General features: G+C 33.2%; 1 protein-coding gene across 2 annotated transcripts in view; it reads left to right on the top strand.

Moving 5' to 3' along the window:
• Positions 1–19738, top strand: part of LOC120432554 (lachesin-like) — a 126812-nt gene that overhangs the window by 91896 nt on the left and 15178 nt on the right. For both annotated transcript variants that reach the window (XM_039597783.2, XM_052707800.1), the window contains exons 5-7: positions 12891–13213; positions 13301–13448; positions 17284–17381. In XM_039597783.2, the coding sequence (XP_039453717.1) occupies positions 12891–13213; positions 13301–13448; positions 17284–17381 (569 nt within the window). The remainder of the gene's footprint in view (positions 1–12890; positions 13214–13300; positions 13449–17283; positions 17382–19738) is intronic.

Below are 19738 nucleotides of genomic sequence, written 5' to 3' on the forward strand. Positions count from 1 at the left end.
AGCTCTCTTTCACTCTCGCTATTTTTGGGGCCAGCTTCCAAGGAAATTCACCTTCACTCATCGTCACAGAACTGGTTGGTTGGTTGGTTTTGGGCCATCAGGTGGAAAATAATTGAATCATTTAGCTTATTTTTAGTGTTTTCGGAACTACATAAATGATTTTATTTTTATTTCTTAATACATAAGAAATCTTCATGAAATAACTTAATATCTAAAGTTTTTTTAAAAGGTCCAATAAACCAAATTTTCAGTTTTTGCTTTTTGGATGTTTTTAATATCCCAGATTCAAGGCGGTTTCAAAAACACCCAAAAAGCAAAAACTGGAAATTTTGTTTATTGGACCTTTTTTTAAAAAAAACTTTTTTTAGAGGTTAAACACATTTGAAATTATCCAAAAAATATCTTATTTTATTTCAAATTGGTCATTATTTAACTTCAAGAGGATTAGGTGAAAGTTTTATAGGCTTGAAAATGATTCAAGCACTCAACAAAATGATTTCTATGGAAAATCTAAGCCACAATTTAGCTGAAACTTTAATTCAGGGCGTCCAATTACCTGTGGATTTGGATTTTCTTGCAGACAGAAAACAGTACTTTTAAATCCGGGAAATTCGAAGGAGCCCGGGATATTTTTGAAATGCTTAAAAAAACACGATTTTTTATAAGTTTTTTTAGATTGGAAATAATAAAATAAAATGATAACATTAATTGGTAATAGTCTTGACTACAATTTGAACAGGGATTGCAGTTTAAAGATAGCTAAAAAGCATTATAATTTGGAATTTTGTATGCACTTTGTTGTATCTAATATTTTAATTCAATCAAAATTCTTTATCAAATTCTTATAAAAATAGTTTCTTATAAATAGTTTTCTTTTTTACAATCTAGCCAGATCAGCTTATTTTTTCGATGCCTTGAAAATTAAAAAAATATATATACAAAGAAAAAAACTACGAAAAAATATGAAATCTAGTCAATGTATATATTTATGTTAGTTTAGAATTTAGTGTTTTGCAGAAAAAAATCTAATTATTTTACATCTCCATCTAAGAAGGAAACTACAGTCTGAATAGGGGTAGAATATTTTAAAGCATAAAATTTGGATATCAGTACACCGTATGTAATACACCGTGCGTATGTATTTCTGTTCCTGTTTCAAGTAAAAAATCAATCAAAAATATTAAAACATTGTTTGAAAATATGGTTTAACAGCTGTCCTAACTCGTTGCATTCAGATTCTTTCCTTATTATAATATATGACATTTAATTTAAATCAATAAAACGTTGAAAATCGTAAATTTTATTTACAATCTTCAAAACTACATAAAACGAATCTAAAATTTTAAATTATTATAAAATTTCAAGGATATGTACAACATTTTTCAATTTTCCTTGTTAACCCTCTTCAACCCTACCCCACCTTTAGATGGGCTTCGATTTAAAAATCGCCAGAAATCAATTTTTCAACCAATTTTTGATCTTTAAAAAGTATTGGAAAGAAGAACTTTTAAAATTTTAGAAAATTTATGGGTTGGAAGTTTTACTTGTTTTATGTGACTTTCCCAATGTTTTTAAAAATGGCTTTTTTTAGGGGTCAACTTTGGCTGTGTTTTTACTAAAATTTCTTTTATTTTAAGTGAAAAGATGTATGTAGTAATTTTCTAGTGTCCCAGACTTTGCCTCTACGCATTTTTTTACATCTTAGATGATAATGGTGTCATTTTATAGCAGAAATGTGAAAACAAGCAAAAAATTGAAAAAGTTATTGTTAAAACCTGAAAAAATTAAATTGGCAAAATGTAATGATAGGAGGTGGTAGAATAGACCAAAAACTACCGAAAACAAACATAAACTAAACAAGATAAATGCAAATTAAAATACTTAAAACGAAACAAGAAAAAGACAAAACAAGAGAAGTAAAGTTTTTCGTGCAACAAAAGTTGCTCAAAATGACCTCCTGATCACGGGAAAAATAAAAACTAACTTAATCCACCTATGTGGTTGATGCCTTCCTCACTTTTTACCAACAATGGGTAATATGAGTGGTTTGGACACATATTTCAGCTATTTTTTTGAATCCAGAAAAAAAAACGTACATACATATAACTTAAGTAATCATAACTCGAGACAAGGTTGCCAGATCTTCAATGTTTTGGACTCGTTGGAAAGGTTTTTCGATTACCTAACCAACGATGGGTCGGATGGTGGATCCGGACATAGTTTACATACATTTAAGTGAGATCCGGCTTTCAAAACGTACATAAATATTACTTAAGTGGCCATATCTCGAGACAGGGTTGCCAGATCTTCAGTGTTTTGGATTCGTTGGAAAGGTTTTTCGATTACCTAACCAACGATGGGTCGGATGGTGGATCCGGACATAGTTTACATACATTTAAGTGAGATCCGGCTTCCAAAAAGTACATAAATATTACTTAAGTGGACATATCTCGAGACAGGGTTGCCAGATCTTCAATGTTTTGGACTCGTTGGAAAGGTTTTTCGATTACCTAACCAACGATGGGTCGGATGGTGGATCCGGACATAGTTTACATACATTTAAGTGAGATCCGGCTTCCAAAAAGTACATAAATATTACTTAAGTGGCCATATCTCGAGACAGGGTTGCCAGATCTTCAATGTTTTGGATTCGTTGGAAAGGTTTTTCGATTACCTAACCAACGATGGGTCGGATGGTGGATCCGGACATAGTTTACATACATTTAAGTGAGATCCGGCTTCCAAAAAGTACATAAATATTACTTAAGTGGACATATCTCGAGACAGGGTTGCCAGATCTTCAATGTTTTGGACTCGTTGGAAAGGTTTTTCGATTATTTAACCAACGATGGGTCGGATGGTGGATCCGGACATAGTTTACATACATTTAAGTGAGATCCGGCTTCCAAAAAGTACATAAATATTACTTAAGTGGCCATATCTCGAGACAGGGTTGCCAGATCTTCAATGTTTTGGACTCGTTGGAAAGGTTTTTCGATTACCTAACCAACGATGGGTTGGATGGTGGATCCGGACATAATTTACATACATTTAAGTGAGATCCGGCTTCCAAAAAGTGCATCAATATCACTTAAGTGGACATATCTCGAGACAGGGTTGCCAGATCTTCAATGTTATAGACTCGTTGGAAAAGTTTTTTGATAACCTAACCAACGATGGGTCGGATGGTGGATCCGGACATAGTTTACATACATTTAAGTGAGATCCGGCTTCCAAAAAGTACATAAATATTACTTAAGTGGCCATATCTCGAGACAGGGTTGCCAGATCTTCAATGTTTTGGACTCGTTGGAAAGTTTTTTTGATAACCTAACCAACGATGGGTCGGATTGTGGATCCGGACATAGTTTACATACATTTAAGTGAGATCCGGCTTTCAAAACGTACATAAATATTACTTAAGTGGCCATATCTCGAGACAGGGTTGCCAGATCTTCAGTGTTTTGGATTCGTTGGAAAGGTTTTTCGATTACCTAACCAACGATGGGTCGGATGGTGGATCCGCACATAGTTTACATACATTTAAGTGAGATCCGGCTTCCAAAAAGTACATAAATATTACTTAAGTGGACATATCTCGAGACAGGGTTGCCAGATCTTCAATGTTTTGGACTCGTTGGAAAGGTTTTTCGATTACCTAACCAACGATGGGTCGGATGGTGGATCCGGACATAGTTTACATACATTTAAGTGAGATCCGGCTTCCAAAAAGTGCATCAATATCACTTAAGTGGACATATCTCGAGACAGGGTTGCCAGATCTTCAATGTTTTGGATTCGTTGGAAAGGTTTTTCGATTACCTAACCAACGATGGGTCGGATGGTGGATCCGGACATAGTTTACATACATTTAAGTGAGATCCGGCTTCCAAAAAGTACATAAATATTACTTAAGTGGACATATCTCGAGACAGGGTTGCCAGATCTTCAATGTTTTGGACTCGTTGGAAAGGTTTTTCGATTACCTAACCAACGATGGGTCGGATGGTGGATCCGGACATAGTTTACATACATTTAAGTGAGATCCGGCTTCCAAAAAGTACATAAATATTACTTAAGTGGCCATATCTCGAGACAGGGTTGCCAGATCTTCAGTGTTTTGGATTCGTTGGAAAGGTTTTTCGATTACCTAACCAACGATGGGTTGGATGGTGGATCCGGACATAATTTACATACATTTAAGTGAGATCCGGCTTCCAAAAAGTGCATCAATATCACTTAAGTGGACATATCTCGAGACAGGGTTGCCAGATCTTCAATGTTTTGGATTCGTTGGAAAGGTTTTTCGATTACCTAACCAACGATGGGTCGGATGGTGGATCCGGACATAGTTTACATACATTTAAGTGAGATCCGGCTTCCAAAAAGTACATAAATATTACTTAAGTGGCCATATCTCGAGACAGGGTTGCCAGATCTTCAATGTTTTAGACTCGTTGGAAAGGTCTTTTGATTACCTAACCAACGATGGGTTGGATGATGGATCCGGACATAGTTTTCATGCATATAAGTGAGATCCGGATAAATGTGAAAACACATTTTTATATATAACTTTTGAACTACTTATCGAAACTTCAAACAATTCAATAGCGATGTATGGGACCCTAAACCAAGTCGAATGCAACCGGTTTGATCAAAATCGGTCCAGCCAGTGCTGAGAAAACTTGGCAAGAATTTTGAACACATACATACATACACACACACACACATACACACACACACACACAGACATTTGTTCAGTTTTCGATTCTGAGTCGATAGGTATACATGAATATAGGTCTACGAGCTGTATTTCAAAAGTTCATTTTTAGAGCAGGATTATAGCCTTACCTCAGTGAGGAAGGCAAAATATTCTTAAAAAAAATTGGGCAGTAGAGGGTTAATTTAAAATTAATCCTAGTAGAAAATAGATTCTTTCGATTACTTTATATTTTACTTCTATGATATTTTATTATTTTTTTCTACTTATAACCATAATTTAATTAAATAATTAATATCCAAAACAAATTGTTATTTTTTTTATAATCACGGAATAAAAACCAGTTCAACATTTTTAAAAATTTCGGGAATTTCCAATTTTGAAAACTTCCCCGGAATTTTATTCCTGGAAATCCCGGGATGGACGTACTACCTTCATTGTTTTTGCCTTCCTCACCTTACTGACGAAAGGCTATAAAATCACTCGAAAAACGATATTCTTAATTTGACCTCCTAGACCCACCTTCATGTATACCTATCGACTCAGAATCAGATTCTGAGCAAATGTCTGTGTATGTGGTGGGATGTTGATAAAACAAATTTGCACTGGATTATCTCGGCACTGGCTGAACCGATTTGGACCGTTTTGATCTCAATCGATCAGTCTTGGGGTCCCATAAGTCGCTATGAAAAATTTTAAAGTTTAGTTAAGTACTTCAAAAGTTATGCTAAAAAAACGATTTTAACAAAAGTCCGGAAGATTGTAAAAAAGGTGATTTTTGTAAGAAACCCCGTCATGTTATAAATTTTTAGAAAGGCGTTCAAAAGACCCACACAAATATACAAATAAGACAATTTTATACAAACACAAGATAACTTCATTTGATTTTTTGTTAATTTCATGAGTTTTTTTATTGCAAAAAACTTGCGATATTTTGGCGATTCAGTTAACAGTTAGAACATTTTAAACTATTCAGCTCAGATGTTAATTAAGATATTAATTTGGCATGCTTTGGACAAAATGATATGAACTTTTTAAGTGTTAAGCATGGTAAAAGCCAAGTAAGACTGATGCAAATATTTATCAAACTATTTTAAGCTCCACATCCCAAAATTAGAATAAATTTTAATAGAAATTTCAAACATATAAACAGAACATAGGAGAATTAAATATTCTCTATAGATTTTTGTCAACCTATTCACATTTACAAAAGATAATGTTTTTATTTTTGCACAATTTTCTCAAATTATGATGATAATAAACAAGAAAGCACTTTTTTATCCTGGGAGCTTTTAATCGATGGAATATTACATCCAATTCATCATTATCTTTCATTATTTTTTTTTCAAAAAGCCTCATTAAAAAAAATTATAAATACATCCAAAATATGAATAAATACTTGGTATTTTTTATGAAAATTTCTCATTTTTCGAAATTATCAAATGATTTAAACAACAAATTTAAAATTATGTTGATTCTGTTCAAATGATCTGAACATAAGTTTTTGGAAAACTGATTCAAGATGTTTGTTTTTAAATTGATGTTTTTAAAATTTTATGTCATGTATTAAAACATTTTGTGAATCCAATTATTTCCTACAATAAATATTTAAAAATAACAAAACCAGTAGAAAGCACAATTTTTTTTTTGCAAAAATCAACCTACAACAAATGGGCAATCCGGATAAATGCAAATTTAGTCGCTCTGTTTCGAAACTAAAACGGGCATTGTGTCCCACCCACCACTGCAGTTCGTCCGTCCGAACAGCAATGAAATATGCAGTTGATTTTATTGTCCCTTTTCTGGTCCCGGGACTTGCATGCTGGTCCAGCCCCTCACAGTGACAACCTGGTGGTGGCGGCCGAGGGACAAGCACTAGATTTAGTGGCTTTTTCGATTCTAGTCGCTGTTGTTTCGTCTTTTTTTGTGACTCTGGGAGTAGTAAAGTGCTTTTTCCTCTGGCAGCAGTCTATTTTTTTTTTGAGTGGGAGTTTGTTAAAATTAGAATGGACTTGCGGTGTGATGGACTTGCTATCGCTGGAAATCGAGATTGAAAATGGCAAAAAGGGTTGTTATTTTTTTTAGTGACACTTTTTTCAACCTTTTCTAGGAAGCTCGTAGCGAAAGTGGTGAGGAAATATTTCACGAGGGAGCACCAACCGGAATCAACAATCACCGTTTGATTGTATTATTTGCGGTTTTTGTTTCGAATTTTCAAATAGATTGTTCCCCTCGTTAGAAACGTGATGTGATATGTTGATTTGCAGTAAACTGAAACTGGATTTGCGGAGTCTGATTTGATCAGATAAAGTGAAAACGCAACAAACTGAATTATTTTAATGATTTTTCGAGGTAATTCCTTTCACGCGTGAATCCCAGCTGAAATTATTCAATCATATTCAATTTATGATCACCCGACAGGGTAGTTGGAATTTTTCTCGCGCAATATTTCATTTGGTGCGTTAATTATAGGCCGCGTTCGGTCTATCTGAGAGTGCTCAACCCTATAAATTTCGATTGGAGCTTCATAAATTAGCCAACCGGAAATGCAACTCATTCAACCGTATGGGTTTGTAGATATAGGTCGGAAAAATGTTGGTTTGCTAACGATATTCTAAATTATATTTCGTACCGTCGGTGGTTGGTTTCTAATTTAAAAGACCTAAAGACTTTTTAGAAAACAACACAACACAACACAACACAACACAACACAACACAACACAACACAACACAACACAACACAACACAACACAACACAACACAACACAACACAACACAACACAACACAACACAACACAACACAACACAACACAACACAACAAGACAACAAGACAACAAGACAACAAGACAACAAGACAACAAGACAACAAGACAACAAGACAACAAGACAACAAGACAACAAGACAACAAGACAACAAGACAACAAGACAACAAGACAACAAGACAACAAGACAACAAGACAACAAGACAACAAGACAACAAGACAACAAGACAACAAGACAACAAGACAAAAAGACAACAAGACAACAAGACAACAAGACAACAAGACAACAAGACAACAAGACAACAAGACAACAAGACAACAAGACAACAAGACAACAAGACAACAAGACAACAAGACAACAAGACAACAAGACAACAAGACAACAAGACAACAAGACAACAAGACAACAAGACAATTTGATATACTTGAAAACCAGATTTTCTAAACTCTCCCCATTTCACTATAATTCATGCAAACTTTGCATGCATTCAGGCGTTAAGCTGTCCTAGTGTGTTTATGTGTTTGTGCCACACATCGCCGTTTAGTTAGCCATTGCAATAATATTTTCACAAATTTAGCGCCAGTTTTGTGGCTTAAACTGCCCCACCCCTCCCCCGCCATGTGTTCGATGTCCCATGCATGAATGAGAGTCGTTTAGCGTCAACTGGTGTGAGAGTTTATTTTACGCCCGAACAGGATCGCCACACTTTTGGGGTCCTGGCGTCTGGCGATGCTGTTTTTGGAGGGGCGCCGAGGGTAATTACATTTCGAATAATTATTTTTAAATTTACATTTGATTGCTTCGGGTTAAGCTGTTTGTGCAGTTTGGTCAACCACTTGGAAATGGTCTTTCACGCACTGAGTTGGCTTGTTTCGTGTTTAGAACGAGGAGGGGTTTATTTATTCTATGCAATTCTAATTAAAAATTTGATCCGCCAAGCGTGAGATAAATAATTTTCTAACCTGCTGCACCAACTTTTAACCTTTCTGCTGCACATTTCACACAATGCAATTTTATTATTCATTTGCCTAATTACGAATGTATTTCCACTCTAAATTCAACACTTTTCGCCTCATCTTTTCACTTCGTGCCACACACACACACAAACACACACACCAGATGTGGCGCCTTGATTATACTCCCCAGTACGAGTGCGAGTCGAAAGTTTTTAATGAGAAATTTTTTCCAGCTTTTTGTACGGAGTTGCTCCAAGTTTTCCCCTCCCACCGCACCCCAACTATCATTAGCATATTAGTGGTGGTGGAGCATTCAGGCCACGCCAGCTCTATTAGCGGCGTGCCATAATTGAATAGAGATATGCACATTAATGAGCGAATCAAAAGGCACTTAACATTCGTGCACTCATTCAGGCGCCATTTTTTATTCAATTTTTCATTGCTGGGAAATTTTCCGGAGCAGCTTTTTCTTCGTGCAACCAAAAAAAGTGGGATGGCCAGCAGAATTTTGCACTTCAATTAAAGGAAGAGGTGGGGCTAATGTTCCGGTTGAACCTGGGGGCTAATGATGAACTGCACGAAAATTTACTGTCTAGTTTTTTACTGCAATTTAGTTTTGGGAGCTGCAATTAGTTAGTTTGTTGCGATAGATTGATGTGCGCAATTAGAGTCTTATTCAGTTTTGAATATTTGTTTGGCAAAAGAAAAAGCACAATTTGTGTTCTGGCCATAAATGTGCAATCAATTTCAAGAATATGAAACTTTTGAGAATAATTTTATTTTCAATGGAATTGACATCTAATTTGAGGAATTTCTCTTCTTTTAGATCAACAATCATTATTATTTTTTTATTTTAATATCTGAAACATTTTTTGTTTAAGAAAATCAGAGAAAGATTCTCCAGCAATTCCGGAAATAGATTTTTTTGTATGACCGAAGATTTTGTGAATTTTGTGTCATAGGATCACCCATACAAGTCTCCGTATCATTTAAGCAGCTATTTATAAAAATAAGTATTTTTTTTGAATTTTTGGAAATGTTTTAGAAGACGAAATCACGCAACTTTTGCCAAAAAAATAAAATTATTTTGACGCCTATTTATGACATTTTTAAACAAAATTTTACCCCAAAATGAATTGAATTTTAGATCAAAAAGTTACATAAATATATAAAAATTGCACCATTGTCTCAAGCCCAGTGGCCACTGAGAGTTTTTTTTAAATGTGCAGTTTTTTGTTTTTTCTTTCAAATAGTGTCCAAAAGTGACCATTTCAGAAAAAATGTTTCGAAAAGATCAAAAAATGTCCAACCAATTTGTCTTAGAAACATTGACGATTGAACCTCCGAACCTCTGATTGCTAAAAAAACAGCGAACAAAAGTAAGCGAGATATGAAAATATAAGCTTTTTAAATAGCGAAAAAAGTGATTGAAAAGTACATCATATTTCTTGATTGATTGATCAATTCGAAAAAAAATATTTTGGAAATTTCTAAATCAATACTTTTTTTTAAAGGACTTTTTTGGCTGTTTGGAAATGTAAGTATTGATTACAAAATTTTCAAAATATTATTCAGAAGAGATCAGAAAATTTTACATATGTTTTTTTTCAACATTGGAAATTGGGCCATTTGTTGCTGAGATATTGGAATTAGAAAATGGGGTGCAGCCAAAGTGTTAAAGATTTTGAAAACTTTAATTTTATAGTTCCCTTTTCTTTTATTCACTGTATCTCAGCAAACAGAGGTCTAATATTAAATGTTTCTTGGACAAATTAATAGCAAACATTCTAATTGAAAAAAAAATACAAATGGTCACTCATAAACCATCTTTTTAATCGGAAAATTGTATTATTTAATTAAAATCAATCTTTTAGTGGTAAAATCTCAAAACTGTTCACTTTTTACAAAAACAATACAGTAGTTTTGCACTAAAAGTGTATTTAAATAAAAATATTATTTTCAATAAAACCCTTTTTTCAAAATATCATAACTTAACAGCAACATTTTTGACAGTACTTCTCAATGGTTCAAAAAATGTGAGTTTGAGTCCCCTAACACTTATTAAAAAGTTTTAATATGAAAATAAAGTACTGATTTTGCCGTTTGCAAATATTTTTCAAAGTTTATGTCGCCCCCCCCTTCAAAATTGGTCTGAAAAATCAGGGGGCAAAAAAAAATTTTTTCTAAAAAACTTCAAAATTTCCACGAAAATAGAAGTCTAATCAAATGAAAACAATCTAAAATGCATTTTTCTGCATTGATAATCATATTAAGCATGTTTGGGCTTGTTTAAAAATGTTTTGAATTTTTATGAAATTCCAATGTACAGCACCGCAAAAAAAATATTTTTTGCAAAAAATAAAATTTTCGTCAATACTTAGATATTTTGGAAAATAATGATGGCAAAACAACTGGAGAGGTGTATAATGCACTTTAAAACACTTTTTTCATTAAAATGTTGAAACCATGGCTCGTAATTTCAATTTTTATACTTTTTTTTATTTTTTTGCCCCCCCCTCGACTTTGGTCAGAGTCGAGGGACATAAACTTCAAAAAATATTTGCAACGGCCTTATGAAAAAAAAATTTTTTTTTCGTGTGCCTATTTTGTCTAAACAGTCCTCATCAATTTTTATAAATTTGTTGAAATTACCAAATCGGTCAGGAAATTCCTTCAGAAGATACAGAGTAGGCCGTCCCAAAAAAATGAAAAGTTGACAAATCTTCGGTGCTCACCCCTAGAATGATAGATTAGGATGTCAGGAACAATGTTTTCATACAACAAAAAAATCCCAAAAATGGTTTACAACTCGCGCGCGGAGCTTGAATGAAAAAAGTGCATTTTTCGAGTATTTTTCAGAAATGCGAGTAACAATCATGCTAAAGTCATTCAAATTTGGTCGCCTTGGGCTTCAAGTTATAGTTTAATGTCCCCTGAACAAATTCCTGTACAGACATAGTCCATAAAAGCTTGTGTTTGGGCGTGGCAGGGCGTTTTAGGGAGAAAAAATTGTATTTTTTAGCCAAAAAATTTCAAAGATCACTCCCCAAAACAAGCCAAAAATTTTGCAGCCAAAACTAATGCATTCAGCTTATAGGAAATTTTACGGAGATCATTTTGGTTTTTTAAACATTCAATTTATGCCCACGCAAAGCCGAGATATTTGCATTTTAGTGAACAAAAAGTGACGAATTTTCAAAATTCTTGGTATATAAGCGTTTTTAGCATAAAACATTGGCTACTATGATTACAAACGGGAGGGCATATTTTTGAAATTTTTATTTTGCTCGCTCAAAAACGATATTTGTTAATAACATTTCATGAAAAAACATGAGATTTTCTCACAGCTCCCTTGGAAAAAAAATTGGAAATGGCCTTTTCATTGTAACTTAGGGTAGATGCATCTGTTTTGGATCTACCTTATTGGAGGTGATTCTTGACATCCTTCCGGATCGAATGCAACAAGAATCATCCAAATCGGTTGAGTTTTTGTCGAGATACAGCTGGTTGACGTTGCATTACAAACTTTTTGGACCCTCTTGGTGCTTTGCGTTTGTAAGTTTTGACCCCGTTGGTGTTTCAAGTGTTAAGTCGATTCACGATCTAAAATTTAAATTTAAATAGCCATTTCAAAAAAAAATATTTTAAAATTGAGAGTCATTGTAGATTTTTCGGACAAATTTATTTCACTGTCATTATTGCAATAACATTGTCAGTGAATTCAAATCAAAAATTTTATAAAAAGTTTTATGATTTTTCACTATTCCTTATCAATATCAATCAATTTTGAAGATTTTGTTATATTTTCCTCCATCTGATAAATTCGTTCTCCTTAGTTCTAGCAAGCTTTATACCCACTAATCAGCTCAATTACTGCACCAACATAATTGTTTAAGTGACATTTGAAAAAATTGACATTTCCAAACAACGTAATAAACTCAATTGCTAATTCTGATAAAAGCAAACAAAATGATTTACAACCAATCTATCATGTGTTTTTTCAATAACAAATCCAATTTTTGGTTATAATTTTTTTAACCCTTACTCTTTGAGAAAGATAAAATAAGGGTGGGGGGGGGGGAGGATCAAAAACATGAAATTAAATTTTGTCTCATTTTAATTTAAAAGTTTAAACTGAATGGAGGATTCATTTGTTTTATTTTGTAGCTATCCGTACTTTTGAACACACTGATAAAAAGTTTCATGGAACAATTTTTTTTTTACAAATCATAAACATATTTTTAATCTGAAGCTTTTTCATTTTATGAAACAAATATTAATTCTGTCGTAGAAACGGAATCTACAAATAACATTCACTTCCTCAAGCGGAAATTTTATTTTATTATCTCTGGAAGCTTTGTCCAAGACATTCCCCCCCACCAGCAACCCCCACAAAGGACAATTCATTTCAATTAATCACTGCTTTCTTTGCCCTCTCCATCCCGCCAGGCAACAACATCCTGCTGTGGCGCCGGGGGAGTGCCGTCGTGACCGCCGCCAGTCTGATCATCACGCGGGACACGCGCTTCAAGCTGCTCAAAGGGTACACGCTGCAGATCAAAAATGTGCGCCCGCAGGACGCCGGCGACTACAGCTGCCAGGTGGGCGATCACGACAACCGCGATCTGGTGCACACGGTGGAGATTCTGGTGCCACCTTCGGTGCGATCGAATCCGGAAACGGGCCACGTAACGGTGCGGAAGGGCGGAACGGCCACGCTGGAGTGTAAGGCCAGCGGGAATCCCGTTCCGAGCATCAGTTGGACCAGAAAGGTTAGTGAAATTTGAACACACCGTGCGTCTGAAACTAAATCCCATGACTTATGCGTCAAATGTTGTGTTTCCCCCCCTTCCGACCAGGACTCGCTGCACGGATCGCCCCATCTGGCGGATGGACCGACGCTGACGTTGGACGCCGTCTCCCGGCAGGACAGTGGCACGTACCGGTGCTACGCGGACAACGGCATCCGGGAGCCGGTGTTTGTCGACATGCAACTGATTGTGCTGTGTGAGTTTTAGTTTTCAGTTTGGCATAAGGACGGGACGGAAGCAGAAGTTGTAAATTCATAAATTTGGGCAAGCAATCCTGATTGACGGCATTTGCTCTTTCGGAAGGGGGCTCTGGGCAAATTGTTACAATGAATTTATTTTTCATTTTTCAATTTTGAAATCAATTTAGGTCATTGAAAAGAAAAATCCAAGTACTCAAAAAAATAATAGAAAAATAGGGGTAATATTAACGAACATTCAGTAAAACAATATTTATTCAAAATTTGAGGACTAAACTATCAAAATTTTCAAATTAATGTTCGGTTTTCAGTTTGGACAATTTGGAAAATTTCTCACTACACCTGTGTTTTTCAACCGGACAAGTAATTTGACGAATCTTGGGAGGAGAGAATGGAATGATTTTAATTCAAAAACTGCAATTCTAGAGTTTTTTTTTTTTGAATAGGTTCTATTATCATATGAAAGACAATAGCTTGTAAGACCTTTTCAAAAAAAAAAAAAAAAAACCCATAGAATTGAAATTGAATTAAGAAACAGTAAACTTTTTGACAAAAAAGAACTTAGAATATTTTTTTTTTCAATTTTGATAGGGCATTTCTCAATGTCTTAGAAAGATGTAATTCTTTTAAAATGGTAAAAACACAACTTTCCTTAAAAAAATCAAAAATTCAAAAAAAAAAATCAATGGGTAAAAGATACTTAACTATGACCAATAAATTACATCTGGAAGTATTTTATTATATTTTTGTAGTTTGTGACTTTTTTTTATATTTGTATATTTATGTTAAAATATAAACACAACTTATAATTTGTTGAAACATTTTTTGCAAGAAAACTTCATCCAAACTAACTTGCACTTTCTGCAATTCAAAAATTACTTACATTTCCTGTAATTCTCAACGCCAAAAAATAACAGTACAGAAAACAAAAATACAGTTTTTTTGTGCTGTAAACCTATTAAACTTTTTTGTTTAAAAATTGTAAAACCATGGCTAGAAATGCAATTTATCCCTTTCTCATTCATAAAACTGCAGTTGCAGTAAAGCAATTCTCCACCAAATCTGGAAATGAATTTATTTATATTTTTTGATTTGGTTCAAACTTTGTGGGGTCCTTCTCTATTAAGCGGAGAAGAGAACCGTTTTAGAATTTTTTGATCGATTCGGTGTCTTCGGCAAAGTTGTAGGTATTGATAAAGACTATTCAGGGAAAAATGGTTAACCTAACAAAAATTTACGATTTTTAAATTAACTTTTTTTACAAGCAATCAATTTCTCAAAATCCGTAACTTTTAATTTTTGATTTTTTTATGTTCTATGGGAAATAAAACCACATCTTTTGAGGCATAGAGAAGTATGGACAAAATTATGCCGCCAAGTTATATATTTTTTTAAATGGTGTTTTTCAGAAAAAATATAAATTTTAGTCATACAATTGTCAGGATTGAACAAAAAATCAAACTTTATGTCTTGAAAACGTTGCACTTTATCAAAAAATCTGTAAAGTATTTTTCTATTAGAAATTTGATCTCACATTATATCCTGAAGTCAGACAATTTTTAAGATTAAAATTTCTATTTCTTCCAAAAAACATTTTTTTTTAATCACAACTCAGCGGATAATTTATTCCATGTTTCTCTATGGCTGAAAAGTTGAAGATTTTTGTTTCCTTAAACATACCAAAAAAAATCAAAATTTAAAAAAATTATGACAAATCATGACAGTTTCAGAAAAAGAGTTTCTATTAATTATAAAAATATTTTTGAAAATTTTCTAGAATAAAATTATCAGACCTGGCGTTTTTGTATTCTATTTTTGTAAATTTTGGGTAATGTTTGATATTCTGAATTGTTATTGTTCACAGCAATGCCAGGACTAAGTGGATTTTTTTGAATCTGATCTGAAGCATTATTTGAATCATTATAACATACATTTTCATTATTTGAAATTCAAAAATTCAAAATTCTCAATGAAATTGAAAACATCATTCAATAATGCAACCAACAACGTCTTGATCCAAATCAAAAACACTAAATTACAAATATTTTAATGATTGTTAAAATACTTGTGTATTAGGTAAACTCATAACTTTAACCCCAGTTTTTTTTCAATATAATTTAATTAATAATTTTTCATCAAAATTTTTTAAGAAAATGATAAAATTACTGAAATTTTATTTTAAACTAAAAATGCTGAAATTTACAAAAACATTTTTTTTCTATGAATTCTTATAAATTGAATTTGAAATTAGTTTTTTAAGTTTCATGATGTATAATCTCATAATTTTGCAGATAAACTATCTCAGTTCACTTGCAACAATTTTCGCTTTCCTCACAGTTGGCTGCATATGTTTTATTTTTTTGTTCTTTATTTTACCTTATTGATATTGTAAATATCAGAACAGGCGTGTAACTCAATACCCAACAGCTGACATATTTATAATGTGACATATAATATTTATTTATCATTTTAACATAACATAGCATACCAAAACATTTAAATTAGAAGTATGAGATTACAAAAATAGGCTTAATTACACTTGAAAATGCTAATAAATAAAAAAAAGGATATTTTTGTCAGTGCTGTTCAGTGTGATCAAGTGAATGGTAGTAACCTGGTTAGTGAATTAACTTTCATCAATAATAAATTGAAATGGACGAGCTTTTCGGTAGAAATTGACTTAAAAAACAATAGGCTTCATATACACAAAATTACATATGTAAGCCTAGGAAGGGTGTCGGAGAGGGTTGAGTAAAAAAGTATCTGAAAGATTCCTGTTTAGCGCTGAAATTGTTCAAAAATGATTTCAAAAGAGGCCACAAGCATTATAAGTTTTGCTAATCAAAATCATGTTTGGTTATTTTGAAAACATCCCATTAATCACTGTCATTTAGTTTTGCTCTAATTAAACCGCTCAATGAACCGTGACAAATGACCACCCTAGTGACGATGCTCATCAGTCTACAATAATTACCATTCGACCGAAAAGCTTTCACCAAACAACTATTCAATTATCTAAGCTTGAACTTTACAAATTCATCCCCAAAGAAACCAGACACCAGAAAATTGAATCATTTTCCCTCAGCTACCAAACCAAGCCAATGACTGTCAGAAGCGGGCCCAACTTTCGGGTTGAAAAGGGTTTTTTTCGGTGGATGAAAACACATTTCAAATCAGTAAATTGAAACTGCGAGCGAGAAATTATCTCTGCCCCTCAAAAACGCAACAAGTCACTCGCCTCGAAAACTGGAAACTTCCTGGAAATCAGCCGAGTGTGGCTCACAGCTTTTTGGACTCTGGATTTTCCAGTCTGGAGTCGCTCTCCGTCGGCTCGCTGTTTACCAGTTTATTCTAATGGAAAATTTGCGGCGCTGCCTGGGCTTGTATCTCTCCGGTAATCACGAATGAGGCATTTGGGAGATGCTTTTTTGTGGGGTGTAATTTGCCTAACCATTTTTTTTCCTGTTGCGTTACGTTGGTGGGGATATCCTTACCCGCATTATCCCTTTTTTACGGACAGCTGATTTCGTAAAACGCTGGGACGTGTTTGAAGTGCCCCTTTCTCATCTCCGTAGTCGCCGTCAGCATGTGGGAGTGGATCTGGTTTTACGATTAAAATGATTGCTTTTTTGTGTGTTGTTGTTGGAGAAAATCCTTCGCGAGCTGGTCCTTTTGGATAAATTTCTTGCTGGCAAATCTCTAGGATCGTTTGTGGAGGGATTTCAGGGAGAAAAGCTGCTTCTGATGGGCAGGGTTTTCGCAAAAAAAACCAACACTAATGATAAAATTTGTTTTATTTTTTCACCTTTTTTTCTCTCCCCAACGAAAATGTAGCTCCACCAGAAATTACCGTGGAAAAGACGTGGGTTCATGCCGGTGAAGGCTACGAAACACAGCTGGTCTGCACAGTTCATGGAGATTCTTCACCAGAGGTAAGTTTGCTTTTTGGAAAATATTTCAAGGATGTTTTTATCAGTTTTTGGATATCATTTGAGTTGAAACGTTTAATTTGCCCAAAATATCTGTTGCAATCTCAATCTCTCATACAAGCAATTTGCAACCATTCAAGGCCTCAAGCATCGATTGCATTCATTCACAAGTTTAGCAAAAAAAAAAAAAAGAAATTGCTTCTCGAAACCATTGCACAAGCTTTGTATCGTTCCTTGTTTTCCCCCCAAAAAGGCACTTTTTCACCTGTTTCATCCGTCCAAGCATTCAACTCTGTAAAGTTCCAGAGCAAAAATTCCAGTGGAAAGGAAAAACTATACAGATTGGGTTTTTTTTCCTACCGACCACAGAGGAGCCAGCTGCTTCCAAACGATGTTGCACGTTCAAACTCTTGCTCTTGCAAAATCATCCGGCAAGGTGAATCGTGGTTTCTGCCCTGGCTGAAAAATTGGTAGAACAACATCAATTGAAGCATTTTTTTTTTTCCTGGAAGACTAGGGGCTACCAAATGTTTTCAAATCTGTTGAAATATTTTTGTCTGATTCTTTCAAAAGTCAAAAATAAGCCAACAAAAAATTATTTTCAAAATTATCAAATCGACTTACCCCTCGTTTTAAGAGAAGGGAAATTCCAAAAAAACGAAAAAAACTCAAATTGCAAACAAATAAAAACAACCTAACCCAACCTGAAGGGAAGTAGTACTCGACTACAGAAACCAAAAGCAACGTTGAAAAAATTGCGAAACATAAATCAATCTGTATCGACAGCTTCCAGAGCGACTAGAGAGTCGATACAGAAAATTGCAGTGCTGAGGAAATGTAAAAAAAGAAGCTTCATCTGACAAATGTTCGCTTTTTACTGCAGAAATGTGTGTGTAGGAAGAGGGGTTTTACTCATGTTTAAAGCATTTTGACCGCAGTCGATTTGCAGCTCTCTGGAAAGTTGTGAAACTTATGAAAGTTATTATGAATTTGTCAATTTTGTCAATTTTGTAAAAATTTTTCAATTTTGTCAATTTTGTCAATTTTGTCAATTTTGTCAATTTTGTCAATTTTGTCAATTTTGTCAATTTTGTCAATTTTGTCAATTTTGTCAATTTTGTCAATTTTGTCAATTTTGTCAATTTTGTCAATTTTGTCAATTTTGTCAATTTTGTCAATTTTGTCAATTTTGTCAATTTTGTCAATTTTGTCAATTTTGTCAATTTTGTCAATTTTGTCAATTTTGTCAAATTTGTCAATTTTGTCAATTTTGTCAATTTTGTCAATTTTGTCAATTTTGTCAATTTTGTCAATTTTGTCAATTTTGTCAATTTTGTCAATTTTGTCAATTTTGTCAATTTTGTCAATTTTTTTCAATTTTGTCAATTTTGTAAATTTTGTCAATTTTGTCAATTTTGTCAATTTTGTCAATTTTGTCAATTTTGTCAATTTTGTCAATTTTGTCAATTTTGTCAATTTTTTCAATTTTGTCAATTTTGTCAATTTTGTCAATTTTGTCAATTTTGTCAATTTTGTCAATTTTGTCAATTTTGACAATTTTGACAATTTTGTCAATTTTGTCAATTTTGTCAATTTTGTCAATTTTGTCAATTTTGTCAATTTTGTAAATTTTGTCAATTTTGTCAATTTTGTCAATTTTGTAAATTTTGTAAATTTTGTCAATTTTGTCAATTTTGTCAATTTTGTCAATTTTGTCAATTTTGTCAATTTTGTCAATTTTGTCAATTTTGTCAATTTTGTCAATTTTGTCAATTTTGTCAATTTTGTCAATTTTGTCAATTTTGTCAATTTTGTCAATTTTGTCAATTTTGTCAATTTTGTACATTTTGTCAATTTTGTCAATTTTGTCAATTTTGTCAATTTTGTCAATTTTGTCAATTTTGTCAATTTTGTCAATTTTGTCAATTTTGTCAATTTTGTCAATTTTGTCAATTTTGTCAATTTTGTCAATTTTGTCAATTTTGTCAATTTTGTCAATTTTGTCAATTTTGTCAATTTTGTCAATTTTGTCAATTTTGTCAATTTTGTCAATTTTGTCAATATTGTCAATTTTGTCAATTTTGTCAATTTTGTCAATTTTGTCAATTTTGTCAATTTTGTCAATTTTGTCAATTTTGTCAATTTTGTCAATTTTGTCAATTTTGTCAATTTTGTCAATTTTGTCAATTTTGTCAATTTTTTGTCAATTTCGTCAATTTTGTCAATTTTGTCAATTTTGTCAATTTTGTAAATTTTGTCAATTTTGTCAATTTTGTCAATTTTGTCAATTTTGTCAATTTTGTCAATTTTGTCAATTTTGTCAATTTTGTCAATTTTGTCAATTTTGTCAATTTTGTCAA

This window comes from Culex pipiens, chromosome 2 (assembly GCF_016801865.2).
Source record: "Culex pipiens pallens isolate TS chromosome 2, TS_CPP_V2, whole genome shotgun sequence".
Classification (NCBI taxonomy): Eukaryota; Metazoa; Arthropoda; class Insecta; order Diptera; family Culicidae; genus Culex; species Culex pipiens.